General features: G+C 39.1%; 1 protein-coding gene across 1 annotated transcript in view; it reads right to left on the bottom strand.

Annotated features, from left to right (window-relative positions):
* The window catches only part of LOC528282 (phosphatidylcholine transfer protein), a 79,204-nt gene that overhangs the window by 29,839 nt on the left and 34,127 nt on the right, over positions 1–15,238 (bottom strand). The window contains exon 4 of the mRNA XM_002695566.6: positions 12,649–12,803. Within this exon, the coding sequence (XP_002695612.1) occupies positions 12,649–12,803 (155 nt within the window). The remainder of the gene's footprint in view (positions 1–12,648; positions 12,804–15,238) is intronic.

The following is a 15,238-nucleotide window of genomic DNA, read 5'->3' as shown; positions in this document are numbered from 1 at the left end:
ACGGTTCAAAAACATCAATTCTTTGGCACTCAGCCTTCTTTATGGTCCAACTCTCACATCTGTACATGACTACTGGAAAAACCGTAGCTTTAACTGTATGGACCTTTGTTGGCAAAGTAATGTCTTTGCTTTTTAATATTCTGTCTAGGTTTGCTTTCCAAGGAGCAAGCATCTTTTAATTTCATGGCTGCAGTCACAATGTGCAGTGATTTTGGAGCCCAGGAAAATAAAATCTATCACTGTTTCCATTGCTTCCCCATCTATTTACCATGAAGTGATGGGACTGGATACCATGATCTTCATTTTTAGAATGTTGAGTTTTAAGCCAGCTTTTTCACTCTCCTCTTTCACCTTCATCAAGAGGCTCTTTAGTTCCTCTTCACTTTCTGCCATAAGGGTGGAGTCATCTGCATATCTGAGGCTACTGATACTTCTGGCAATCTTGATTCCAGCTTGTGCTTCATACAACCCAACATTTTGCATTGAAATTAAATAAACAGGATGACAATATACAGCCTTGACATTCTCCTTTCCCAATTTGGAACCAGTCCATTGTTTCATGTCTGGTTCTAACTTTTGCTTCTTGACCTGCATACAGGTTTCACAGGAGGCAAGTAAGGTGGTCCGGCATTCCCATCTCTTTAAGAACTTTCCAGTTTGTTGTGATCGACACAGCATGGGAAATGAGTGCAATCGTCTGATTGTTAGTGCATTCTTTAGTACTACCCTTCTTGGGAACTGGGATAAGGATTGACCTTTTCCAGTCCTGTGGCCACTGCTAGGTCTTCCAGATTTGCTGACACATTGAATGCAACACCTTCATAGAATCATCCTTTAGGGTTTTGAATAGTTCTACTAGAATTCTGTCACATCCACTAACTTTATTAACAGAGGTGCTTTCTAAGGCCCACTTTACTACACTCTCCATAATGTCTGGCTCTGGGTAGCTGACCACACCCTGGTAGTCATCAGGATTAGGATGTACTTCATCTGGATCTTTATTATACAGTTCTTCCATGTATTCTTTCCATCTCTTTTTGATCTCTTCAGCGTCTACTAGGTCTCTACTGTTTTTGTCCTTTATCGTGCCCATCTTTGGACAAAACATTTTCCTGATATCTCCAATTTTACTTAACAGATCTCTAATCTTTCCCCTTCTGCCGTTTTCTTCCAGTTTTATACACTGTTCATTGAAGAAGAACTTCTTTTCTCTCCATGCTGTTGGCATGTGTTTAGTTTAACATACCTTCTGTGTTTAGTTTAATATGCCTTTCCCTTTCTCCCTTGCTTTGCACATCTCTTCTTCTTCTTCTTCTTTTTTTTTTTTAGTTATTTGTAAGGCTTCCTCAGATAATCATTTTGCCTTCTTACTTTTTCTTTGGGATGGTTTTGTTCATTGCCTCCTGTATAATATTATGGACTTCTGCCCATAGTTCTTCAAGCACACAGTTTATAAGTTCTAACCCCTTGAATCTATTTGTTACCTCCACTGCATATTCATAGGGGACTTGATTTAAGTTGTGCCCAGCTGGCCTAGTGGTTTTACCCCACATCCTTTAGCCTAAACCTGAATTTTTCTATGAGAAACTGATGATCTGGGCTTTTCCATTCTATTTTTAATATAAGTTGACAACTGGCTAAAAATAGAATGCAAAATGGAAAACATGAAGGAGGAGAAGGAGAGGAGAAAAAAAGCAAAATGTGAACTCCTTATCCATACTTACTGAATTAAAATTGGGAGTTTAGCTCTACTGTGAATTTTAATAGGGCCTGCAGGTGATTCTGGTGCACTCGCATTTCAATGTACACAAAAGCAGGGAGGACAGAATAATCAACCTCTATGTGAAAGGGAAGCTTTTCAAATGGACCATCCCCACCTAAACTCAGCTGCATCTCAATTAAATCTGGATTCTAAGTAAAGTTTGGTGATGTCCTTAGATCTCCTTAGACAATTCTAATGTGCTTGAGCTTTGAGAAACTGTCTCTAGTCCATTTCTCCTCCACATATTTGCATGACACAATATCTCATTTTACTTCTATTTCCACTCAGTTGTTACCTTTGGAAAAGGAGCTTTCCAGATTCCCTTTATCTAGAACACATCACATCACACCTAGATACCCCCATCCCCCACCATAATATCTCTGTATCTCTTCATCCCACTTTTCTTTCTTTGTAGCATTTTTCAACTGCCATTTCATTATATACTGATAGCTTACAGTGAACGATGTAGGATTTGTGATCTCCAAAGAAGATTTAGCTTTGGAATGAGAAACCAGGCTTGGCCACTCTGGAATCTTGTGAGGCAGAAGATTTATTACAGTGAAAAGTAACAGAGGAAGTTTCTGACGTAGACATCAGAAGAGGGCAAAGAGTGCCCCCTCACTAGTCTTAGCAAGGGAGCTATAAACTTTTTAAATTGGTTATTATAATGAATTAAAAGAATTTCTCAAGTTTGCAAATATCTTTCTAGACCCACTCCCACAATTTACATTTTAAGATGATAGGATTAGAACTAAAAATAGAAAGATCTTACCAGACTCACTCCATGAAAGTATGAAAAGGCAAAAAGATAGGAAACTGAAAGATGAACTCCCCAGGTCGGTAGGTGCCCAATATGCTAATGGAGATCAGTGGAGAAATAACTCCAGAAAGAATGAAAGGATGGAGCCAAAGCAAAAACAAAACCCAATTACAGATGTGACTGGTGATGGAATCAAGGTCTGATTCTATAAAGAGCAATATTACATAGGAACCTGGAATGTTAGATCAATGAAATAAGGCAAATTGAAAGTGGTCAAACAGGAGATGGTAAGAGTGAGCATTAACATTTTAGGAATCAGTGAACTAAAAAGGACTGTAATGGGTGAATGTACCTCAGATGACCATTATATCTACTACTGCGGGCAAGAATCCCTTAGAAGACATGGAGTGGCCATCACAGTCAAGAAAAGAGTCCAAAATGCAGTACTTGGATGCAATCTCACAAACGACAGAATGATCTCTGTTTGTTTCCAAGGCAAACCATTCAATATCACAGTAATCCAAGTTTATGCCCCCAACCAGTAATGCTGAGGAAGCTGAAGTTGAAGGTTCCATGAAGACCTACAGGAGTTTCTAGAACTAATAACCAAAAAAGATGCCCTTTTCATTACAGGGGACTGGAGTGCAAAAGTAGGAAGTCAAGAAACACCTGGAGTAACAGGCAAATTTGGCCTTGGAGTACAGAATGAAGCATGGCAAAGGCCAATAGAGCTTTGCCAAGAGAATGCACTGGTCATAGCAAACACCCTCTTCCAACAACACAAGAGACAACTCTGCACATGGACATCACCAGATGGTCAACACCGAAATCAGATTGATTCTATTCTTTGCAGCCAAAGATGGAGAAGCTCTATACAGTCAATAAAAACAAGACCAGGAGCTGACTGTGGCTCAGATCATGAACTCCTTATTGTCAAATTCAGACTGAAATTGAAGAAAGTAGGGAAAACCACTAGACCATTCAGGTATGACCTAAATCAAATCCCTTACGATTATACAGCAGAAGTGAGAAATAGATCCAAGAGACTAGATCTGATAGACAGAATGCCTGATGAACTATGGAAGGAGTTCCATAACACTGTACAGGAGATAGGGATTGAGACCACCCCCAAGAAAAACAAATGCAAAAAAACAAAATGGCTGTCTGAGGAGGCCTTACAAAGAGCTGTGAAAAGAATAAAGTGAAAAGCAAAGGAGAAATGGAAAGATATACCCATTTGAATGCAGAGTTCCTAAGAATAGCAAGGAGAGATAAGAAAGCCTTCCTCAGTGATCAGTACAAATACATAGAGGAAAACAATGGAATGGAAAAGACTAAAGATCTCTCCAAGAAAATTAGAGATACCAAGGGAAAATTTCATGCAAAGATGGTCTCAATAAAGACAGAAATGGTATGGACCTAACAGGAGCAGAAGATATTAAGAAGAGGTGGCAAGAATACACAAAAGAACTATTCAAAAAAGATTTACATGACCCAGATAATCACGATGGTGTGATCACTCACCTAGAGCCAGATATCCTGAAATGTGACACCAAGTGGGCCTTAGGAAGCATTACTACAAAGCTAGTGGAGGTGATGGAATTCCGGTGAGCTATTTCAAATCCTAAAAGATGATGCTGTGAAAGTGCTGCACTCAATATGCCAGCAAATTTGGAAAACTCAGCAGTGGCCACAGGACTGGAAAAAATCAGTTTTCATTCCAATCCCAAAGAAAGGCAAGCCCAGAGAATGCTCAAACTACCGCACAATTGCACTAAATCTCACACACTAGTAAAGTAATGCTCAAAATTCTCCAAGTCAGGCTTCAGCAATACATGAACCATGAACTGCCAGATGTTCAAGCTGGATTTAGAAAAGGCAGAGGAACCAGAGATCAAATTGCCAAAATCTGTTGGATCATTGAAAAAGCAAGAGATTTCCAGGAAAACATCTATTTCTGCTTTATTGACTATGGCAAAGCCTTCGACCATGTGGATCACAACAAACTGGAAAATTCTGAAAGAGATGGGAATACCAGACCACCTGACCTGCCTCTTGAGAAATCTGTATGCAGGTCAGGAAGCAACAGTTAGAACTGGACATGGAAAAACATACTGGTTCCAAATAGGAAAAGGAGTATGTCAAGGCTGTATATTGTCACCCTGCTTATTTAACTTTTATGCAGAGTACATCATGAGAAACGCTGGGCTGGATGAAGCACAAGCTGGTATCAAGATTGCCGGGAGAAATATCAATAACCTCAGATATGCAGATGACATCACTCTTATGGCAGAAAATGAAGAACTAAAAAGCCTCTTGATGAAAGTGAAAGAGGAGAATGAAAAAGTTGGCTTAAAACTCAACATTCGGCAAAACTAATCCAATTATGTAAAGTTTAAAAATAAAATAAAATAAAATTTAAAAAAATAAAAAAAAAAACACCTCAACATTCAGAAAACTAATATCATGGCATCCAGTTCCATCACTTCATGTCATGTATATGGGGAAATAGTGGAACTGTTGCAGTCTTTTATTTTTTTCTGTTCCAAAATCATTGCAGATGGTGACTGCAGCCATCAAATTGAAAGATGCTTACTCCTTGAAAGAAAAGTTAGGACCAATCTAGACAGCATATTGAAAAGCAGAGACATTACTTTGCCAACAAAGGTCCGTCTAGTCAAGGCTATGGTTTTTCCAGTATTCATGTATGGATGTTAGAGTTGAATGCTGAAGAACTGATACTTTTGAACTGTGGTGTTGAAGAAGACTCTTGAGAATCTCTTGGACTGCAAGAGATCCAACCAGTCCATCCTTAAGCAAACTGATGTTGAAGTTGAAACTACAATACTTTGGCCACCTGATGCGACGAACTGACTCATTTGAAAAGACCCTGATGCTGGGAGAGATTGAAGGCAGGAGGAGAAGGGGACGACAGAGGATGAGATGGTTGGATTGCATCACCGACTCAATGGACATGAGTTTGTGTAAACTCCGGGAGTTGATGACAGACAGGGAGGCCTGGTGTGCAGCAGTCCACAGGGTCACAAAAAGTCAGACACGACTAAGTGACTGAACTGAACTGAACTGAACTACCAGACTCACTCCCATAATATAAATTTTAACAGGATTAGTCATAAGGTTTTCAAGAAGGAGAAATTGTCCTCAAACAGGATACTTTGTTGTTATATAATCTTTAGTACAGAGTTAAGCTGAGTTGTTTTGTTGTGTATCATCACCTCTGGGCTTAAAGAAAAATGTTTTATGTGACTAAGACTAAGGAATGCAGAAGAAGAAGAAGAAGAAGAAGAAGAAGAAGAAGAAGAAGAAAAAAAAGTTTGCCCTTTTGTCCTCCTTGAGAATTCCAGACCCCTGTCTCCTCTTCAAGAGCCCCATACCCTTCTCTCCTCCTTGGGGACCCAAGACTTCTTATCAACCTATCTAGAAATTGAGTCTGTCATTACTATGAGTTTATTCTCATTATCAAATATGGTTTATTGTTCATTCATTGAAGCAGCAGCTCTGACCTCCTGCTCTGAGGCAGTGCCTGCCAGGGCAGACTACATAGGAAGCATTTGATGAGTATCTCCTGAGTAAATGGCAACCCACTCCAGTATTCTTGCCTGGAAAATCCCATGCACAGAGAATCCTGGCAGGCTACAGTCCATGGGGTCTCAAGAGTCGGACACAACAGCTAAAACACCACCACATCCTGAGTAAATTAATGAGAGCATGAAAGCGTGGTGTAGCAGAAATGACTATCTGAGTCTAACCCATATTCTTCCCACAATACCACTCGGAATAGCACATACCAGCTTTACATTAGTTTTGCTTCATTTGGGGAAAAGAAGATACATCTGAATTGAAGCAAACTTTATATTTTGGCACTGAGTTTATCAAAGTAGACTGGTTCATATCTGGTTACAAGTTATGAGGTCTTATATGGCTCACTTAACAACCCTGGGTCTAATATCATTTGTAAAGTAGGAAAAGAAGCCTATATCTGTATATCTTCTAGAATTCTTAAGAGGGATACATGAAAACTTATATGCAATAGCATTTTGTATATTAAAACACCATGTAAAGATAAATTATTACCATTACAACATGGAGAGAAAAAAAGGAAAGGTGAGAACAGGGAAGCTGAAAAAAAGAAAAGAAAGTAAAAGAAAAGTAAAAAGAAAATGTGATGGTGTTCGACAGAATGGTTTCTAAGATTTTCTAAGCCTAAAATTCTCTGATTCAATAGAAAAAGAAAATAAAAATATCAAAATATTGTCTATCAAAGTAGCAATTTGTCCAAGAATAAGATTCAGTAGTATTTGTATCTACTAAAACCACAATCTGTTTTACTTTAAAATATATATATTTTTTGTTACATTGAAAACTCTTTCAAATGCCTCTACACTTATTTTAGTCTTTTTAATTCATGTAAAAGTAGCTTTCTTACAGCATCATTTAGATCATGATCATATCTCACTGTGGCTTCTTAGCCAATTGTACATAGCAATACATGATCCAAACTCATAGCAGATTATTCCCTAGGGAATAATACCCAGCTTGGTTCTACTGGATAAAGGCCACTGAAAAGTCTGAGAAGGGGGACTCTCTGATTCTTCTCAATCTACAAATTCCAAATAATAAACCCCTGATGAAGCGGCTGATATGATTTGTATGTAAGCCATGATGAACTGCCTTTATCATGATCAGGACATTCATCCATTGAACATCGCCTTACTCAGCAAACATTTGGCAAGAACTTTGACGACAAGGGTAACCTACTGCAGCAAACTCCAGCAATCCAACAATGCTTATTTGATTACCTGTCTCAGCTTCCCCTTATAGGTCTTACATAAACAAAAATGGGGAGAGACAGTAAAATCAAGGGACTCATTACAGCAGGGTGGAAATCTTTTGATGATTATTAAGAAATAAGATGATTGATATGGCTATTGATGGTCTGAAGTAAACGTCTTAATATAGACTTTCAAAAGTCAGGTGGTATAGTCATTTTCACAATATTGATTCTTCCTACCCAGGAACGTGGAATATCTCTCCATCTTTTTACGTCATCTTTGATTTATTTCATCAGTGTCTTATCATTTTCTGTGTATATTTCTTTTGTCTCCTTAGGTAAGCTTATTCCTAGATATTTAATTCTTTTTGTTGCAATGGTGAATGGCACTGATTCCTTTATTTCTCTTTCTGATTTTTCATTGTTAGTATATAGAAATGCAAGTGATTTCTGTGTATTTATTTGGTATCTTGAAATTTTGCTAAATTCACTGATTAGCTCTAGCAATTTTCTGATACTATCTTTAGGGTTTTCTACATGCAGCATCATGTCATCTGCAAACATTGCGAGCTTTATTTCTTCTTTTCCAGTCTAGATTCCTTTTATTTCTTTTTCTTCTCTCCTTGTTTTAGCTAGGACTTCCAAAAGTATGCTGAATAATAGTGGCAAAAGTGAACACGCTTGTCTTGTTCCTGATCTTAGGGGGAATGCTTTCCGTTTTTCATCATTGAGAATAATGTTTGCCATAGGCTTAACATATATGGCCTTTACTATGTTGAGGTAGGTTCCTTCCATGCCCAGTTTTTGAAGTTTTAATCATAAATGGGTGCTGAATTTTGTCAAAGGCTTTTTCTGCATCTATTGAGATGATCATATGGTTTTTAATCTTTCAACTTATTAATATGGTGTATCACATTGATTTGTATATATTGAAGAATCTTTGCATTGCTGGAATAAACCCAATTTGATCATGGTATATGAACTTTTTGATGTGTTGCCAAATTCTGTTTGCTAAAATTTTGTAGAGGATTTTTGCATCTGTGTTCATCAGTGATATTGGCCTGTAGTTATCTTTTTCTGTGTTGTCTTTGGTTTTGGTATCAGGGTGATGGCGATCTTGTAGAATGAGTTTGGAAGTGTTCCTTCCTCTGCAATTTTTTGAAAGAGTTTTAGAAGGATAGGCATTAGCTCTTCTCTAAATGTTTAATAGAATTCTCCTGTGAAGCCATCCTGGGCTTTTGTTTTGGGGGAGATTTTTGATCACCACTTCAATTTCAGTGCTTGTAATTGGGGTGTTCATAATTTCTATTTCTTCCTGGTTCAGTCTTGGAAGAGTGAACTTTTCTAAGAATCTGTCCATTTCTTTCAGATTATCTATTTTATTGCCATGTAGTTGTTCATAATAGTCTCTTATAATCCTTTGTATTTTTGCATTTTCTCTTGTCATCTCTCCTTTTCATTTCTAATTTTGTTGATTTGATTCATCTTTCTTTTTCTTGATGAGTCTGGCTAAAGTTTTGTCAATTTTGTTTATCTTCTCAAAGAACCAGCTTTTACTTTTATTAATCTTTACTATTGTTTCTCTCATTTCTTTTTCATTTTTTTCTGCTCAGATCCTTATGGTTTGTTTCCTTCTACTTATTTTTTTTTTTTTTTGTTCTTCTTCCAGTTGTTTTAGGTGTAAATTTAGGTTGTCTATTCGATGTTTTTCTTATTTCTTGAAGTAGGATTATATTGCTATAAACTTCCCTCTTAGGACTGCTTTTGCTGCATCCCATAGGATTTAGGTTGCTGTGTTTTTAATACGATCCCTATCAAATTACCAATAGCATTTTTCACAGAACTAGAACAAAAAATTTCACAATTCATATGGAAACACAAAATACCCCGAATAGCCAAGGCAGTCTTGAGAAGGAAGAATGGAACTGGAGGAATCAACCTTCCTGACTTCAGATTATTCTACAAAGCTACGGTCATCAAGACAGTATGGTGCTGACACAAAAACAGAAATATAGACCAATGGAACAAAATAGAAAGCCCAGAAATAAACCCATGTGCCAACTTATTTTTGACAAAGGAGGCAAGAATATACAATGGGGCAAAGATAACCTCTTCAATAAATGGTGCTGGGAAAACTGGACAGCTACATATAAAAGAATGAAATTAGAGCACTTCCTAACACCATACATAAACTCAAAATGGATTAAAGATCTAAATGTAAGACCAGAAACTATAAAACTCTTAGAGGAAAATATAGGCAGGACACTCAATCAAAGCAAGATCCTCTATGACACACCTCCTAGAATAATGGAAATAAGAACAAAAGAAAACAAGTGGAACCTGATTAAGCTTAAAAGCTTTTGCACAGCAAAGGAAATTATAAGCAAGGTGAAAAGACAACCCCCAGGATGAAAGTAAATAATAGCAAATGAAACAACTGACAAAGGATTAATTTCCAAAATATACAAGCAGCTCATACAACTCAATACCAGAAAAACAAACAACCCAATCAAAAAGTGGGGGAAAGACCTAAACAGACATTTCTCCAAAGAAGACATACAGATGGATAACAAACACATGAAAAGTCAGAATGGCCATCATCAAAAAGTACAAACAACAAATATTGGAAAGGTTGTGGAGAAAAGGGAACACTCTTGCACTGTGGGAATGCAAAGTGATACAGCCACTATGGCAGACAGTATGGAGATTCCTTAAGAAACTAGGAATGAAAGTACCATATGACCCAGCAATCCCACTCCTAGGCATATACCCCGAGGAAACCAAAATTGAAAGAGACACATGTATCCCATTGTTCATTGCAGCACTATTTACAGTAGCTAGAACATGGTAGCAATCTAGATGTCCATCGACAGATGAATGGAAAAGAAGATGTGGTACATACACACAATGGAATACTACTCAGCCATAAAAAGGAACACATTTGAATCAGTTCTAATGAGATGGGTGAGCCTAGAACCTCTTATACAGAGTGAAGTGAGTCAGAAAGAGAAAGATAAATACCATATTCTAATGCATATATACGGAATCTAGAATAACAGTACCGAATAATTTATTTACAGGGCAACAGTGGAGAGACATACATAGAGAATAGACTTATGGACCTGGGGAGAGGGGAGGAGAGGGTAAGATGTATGCAAAGAATAACATGGAAACTTACATTGCCATATACAAAGTAGATAGCCAATAGGAATTTGCTATAAGGCTCAGGAAACAAACAGGGGCTCTATATCAACCCAGAGGGGTGGGATGGTGAGGGAGATGGGAGAGAGTTTCATAAGGGAGTGAATATATATGTATACCTATGGCTGATTCAGGTTGAGGTTTGACAGAAAACAATAAAATTCTGCAAAGCAATTATCCATCAGTAAAAAAAAATAATTTTTTAAAAAAGTTGGGTGGATCATTGTGACCCTCTGCTTGTCCCCCAATATTAGTAAACCTTAAACAAGTCTACTCTGTGTATGCTACTCTGAGGAATTTATAAAGAAGGCAAAGATTGCAAAAACCTGATTTGGAATTTTATAGATAATAGTCTGGTATGTTAATCAAGGTAAAGATTGCCAGAGAGGCCAGGCTCTTCTGTTTGACCTCCAATCAAGGACCTGGAGACCAAAAGACATACCTATATGCACAGGTAAAATGGCTGCAAGCAGGGAAGTGCATGGCTGTGGAAAAATGACATAATGTTAACAACATGCATGGTAGGTGAAACCACACAGACCTACAAGACAGAAAAGGGCAAAGGCCTTTAGAGGAGGTAAGTGCAGGCCTAGAGAGAGTATGGGACAAGCTGAATTCACTTTTGGTTTGGAGTGGTATTTGGAAGACAAGATTTACTAACTGGAGATTAGAGGGAATTCTCTTCCAGGAGGAAAGTAAAGGATAGAAATCAACTTGGAAAGAAAATGAGGCTCTAGCAAAATGGGTCAGGCAGCATATAATACTGGATGTGGACTAAGGTTGTAGGAAAGGGCTTGCACCTGATACAACAGGGCCTCTTGCTATTTAACACAAAGGGAAATCAAGGTGGCATGGGAGAGTGGCCCTCCAACCTAGTTGCTGAAGCTCAAGGGCACACCTATAGGACCATACGGCCTCTGACATCTGGAAGTTCTCTGGAAAGACTTGTAGCTTATGACAATGTACCATGACTGCTCTCATGCCCAGAACAGGTGGAAATAAGACATATTATAGTTGATAGGGATAGGAACCATTCTGAATACCTATCCTCCCCCCAAGAGAGAGGTGGGCCTTGCTACATATCAATATACAATGGAAACAATACACAATACAAAGCCAGACACTCTGTCTCAGTTCAGGGGATGAAAGCCACACACACACACACACACACACACACACACACACACACACAAAGAAAAAGGAGCAAAAAGGCTTTTGGGAGAGGTGGGAGGAATGGTCAGTGTTGACTAGAGGGCAGAGGGAGGTGGATTAGTCATGGGAGATATAGTACCTAGTTCCACATGCATAGCCCACCTGACAGCAATTGCCCTCTTTCAGAATCAGTGAAAGAGAACTTTTATGGCACAAGTCTGGAGTTAGACAGCCAAATCAATCATGAGAAATCAATTTAACTGTTTCACATATTCATTTCCATATAACTATAAAGGTGACAATCCTAGTACCTTATATTAGGATTGATTTGAGGATTGAATAAGTCAATGTCTGCAAAGAATTTGAACAATGCCTGGAGCCTAAGAAAGCATTAGCTATTATAGTCACTATTAGTATGAATAATTCTATAAACAACAGTGCCACAGGAAGGGGATTGATAGATCATAGCCTCTCTCTCAGGTGCTTGACTGAGCTCTACTATGTAGGATGGAAGGGATAGAGTGGTGGAAGGCCAAACAGCTAGTTAGAAAGTCATTGGATTTCTTCACGCAGATTGCCCTGCACACCCATTTTCTGAAAAGTCCACTCTCTTCTCTACTTGTATTCAAACCTAAGATACTCCATGCCACACAAACACCATGGGCATCAGCCAAAGAGAGGGGTTCCATATCTTTTGCAGGCAATTGCATGGGGCTGAGAATCAGGCACACCCACATGTTAAGTCTACCATTAACCTCTCTTACATACCACTTGCCCTGCCAGGCAGGCCTCAGATATGAGAATAAATTCAATTGTCCTCTCCACCCACTACAACCCAAAAGTGACAAAGTCAGCTGAAGGCACCACCCAAGTGCTTGCCCCTCCTGGCTCCAGAAGATGTCTGGGGTCCAGACAGGCTGCAGCTTCCCAGTGTCCCCTGTGTGCTGCCACCCTGGCAGCCTGCAGCAGGCTAACTCCTACCCTGTGTAGCTTCCGGTAGATGGTAAGGCCCCTGGATTCCACCTGCCAATTCCAGCCTAATAGCCAGGGACTCTGAAGTTCTGCACAAGCCTCCTGAAATTGCTCCTCAGAAAAACTCCTAGCAGAGGCCATTCTTCCAGCCACAAGTCTTCTGCCTGCAAGGAAGGCCACACACAGCCTTAGTATGTGTTAAGGATCAGGACAAGAGCATGGCCAAGCGTGATTGGCAGGAACCAAAGAAGAGATAGGGTAGAAGACGGAACTTATCTATGCACTTGCTGGCAATGTAGCCCACTTTCCTAAGTTAAGAGCCATCTGGTTCTATAAACAAGCTTCTTAACTTCACTTTCACTTTTCTCCCAGATTCCTTCTTCCCACTCACAAATTTGTGCACCCAAAGTTTTTTTTTTTTTTTTTCAAGAAACCATTAAAACAGGGATGAAAGAAAAAACTGGAAACATTAAAAGAACTGGTGATTATATGAAAACTATCCCATATTATGGGTGCACCAAAGAATCTAGAGTTGTGATTCCCAGGAAGTTCCCAAAGGAAGACTAATGGGTCTTGAATTAGCCCCAGAGAAGGCCACTCCTGCTTTCAAAGCCTTGACCTTCTGCAGGAAACTGGGATAAATATAAAACCCAGATCTGTCTATTTCTATCAGGGACAAAGTGATCTACCGAATGTTTAACAGCTAATAAATGTTGACACCAAAAGCATCTGTCACTACCATGAGGCAACTCCTATTATAGATTATTCCCACTTGAGATTTGGACCTTGGACACTTTTTACTGATATGTACAGTATTATCAGCTGGGGATGGAGCAGTTGTTAGCTTGAAATGAACACCGACTTGAGACAAGAGACAACCCAGAGGCGTTAGAAGTCAGGTCATGCCCAGTGTTGCTGGGGCTGTACCTGTCTCCATCTTTAATTTCAAAATGGCTTTCCCAGTGCATTGCATCTGGTGAGTTGAACAAGAATTAGACTGGTGGAAACTGACCAATCTAACAAGCCAGGTGGACACAATCTCCAAGGTCTTGTCCACAGCAAGAATATCCAGAGTAGTAACTAGATAACTACAGCTAGGCAATGGCAACCCACTCCAGTACTCTTGCCTGGAAAATCCCATGGACGAAGGAGCCTGGTGGGTTGCAGTCCATGGGGTCGCTAAAAGTCGGACACGACTGAGTAACTTCACTCTCACTTTTCACTTTCCTGCATTGGAGAAGGAAATGGCAACCCACTCCAGTGTTCTTGCCTGGAGAATCCCAGGGACGGGGGAGCCTCATGGGCTAACGCCTCTGGGGTCACACAGAGTCGGACACGACTGAAGTGACTTAGCAGCAGCAGCAGAATCTTGACTAGTAAGCTAGAGGTATAATCTCGTTTGGAAAAGGAGAAGGTATCAGGACTGCAGTTCTAGATTGCAGACTGGGTGCAATCTAGAAAATTTTCTACGGGAAAAATGTAGAAGAAGTGAACTGCAGCACAAATGTACACAAGTCCTCCTAGTAACCAATCTTGCTAGTATACCTCAGAACTAATTAGCAGCAAGCAGTGTGGGAGTCCCTCAGTCACCTAGGGTCATGAATTTGGGGTCAAGGGTAACATAATACCAACCTGGAATGGGAGTCATGATGCATTATTCATCTTCATCAGGAAAAGATAAGGGATCTGAGCCTGTACCTGGGGAGCATCAGCAGAAGCAGCTGGGACCAGCTGGGAACTCAGAAGAAGTGAAAGCAAGGCTGGAGCTAAGGTAGCACTGAAAAAGTTATAATACCTGTTAACATGTCCACAGTGAGTACCATAAGGTGCTCTATCAATAACTGCCTAGACTAGAACCCACTAAAAATGATTCTTCCTACCATAATGAATTTGTATATTACATTGATATGCATAAATAGAAGGAAGAGGAGACTGGGAAATAGCTTTTTGCCTTGAAGCAAAAATGCAAGGTTCTGGGTTATTTCTTTCATGAGATTCTATTTTATATCTTAATTTTCAAATTTTGCTTTCTCATGCATAAAAAAAAATCTGATAATGAGAATATAATAATAAGGAAAGAAATGATCATGGAGAAAATTTTAGCTCCATATTAATGTAAGCATTTCCCAAGCTCTATTTTTCAGTTATTTGGGGGGAAAAAATTTTAAAAGATGCATCTACTTGCTTTTACTTCTCAGAAGATTCAACTTTGAGCACAACATATTATTTTAATGGTAAAGACAATGTTCAGCAGTATGTGAACCATAAATTTCCAGATGTTCAAGCTGGTTTTAGAAAAGGCAGAGGAACCAGAGATCAAATTGCCAAAATCTGTTGGATCATCAAAAAAGCAAGAGAGTTCCAGAAAAACATCTATTTCTGCTTTATTGACTATGCCAAAGCCTTTGACTGTGTGGATCACAATAAACTGTGGAAAATTCTGAAAAAGATGGGAATACCAGACCACCTGACCTGCCTCTTGAGAAACCTGTATGCAGGTCAGGAAGCAACAGTTAGAACTGGACATGGAACAACAGACTGGTTCCAAATTGGAAAAGGAGTATGTCAAGGCTGTATATTGTCACCCTGCTTATTTAAC

Source organism: Bos taurus, chromosome 19, assembly GCF_002263795.3.
Source record: "Bos taurus isolate L1 Dominette 01449 registration number 42190680 breed Hereford chromosome 19, ARS-UCD2.0, whole genome shotgun sequence".
NCBI classification, from domain to species: domain Eukaryota; kingdom Metazoa; phylum Chordata; class Mammalia; order Artiodactyla; family Bovidae; genus Bos; species Bos taurus.
This window is presented reverse-complemented; position numbering and strand designations above follow the sequence as displayed.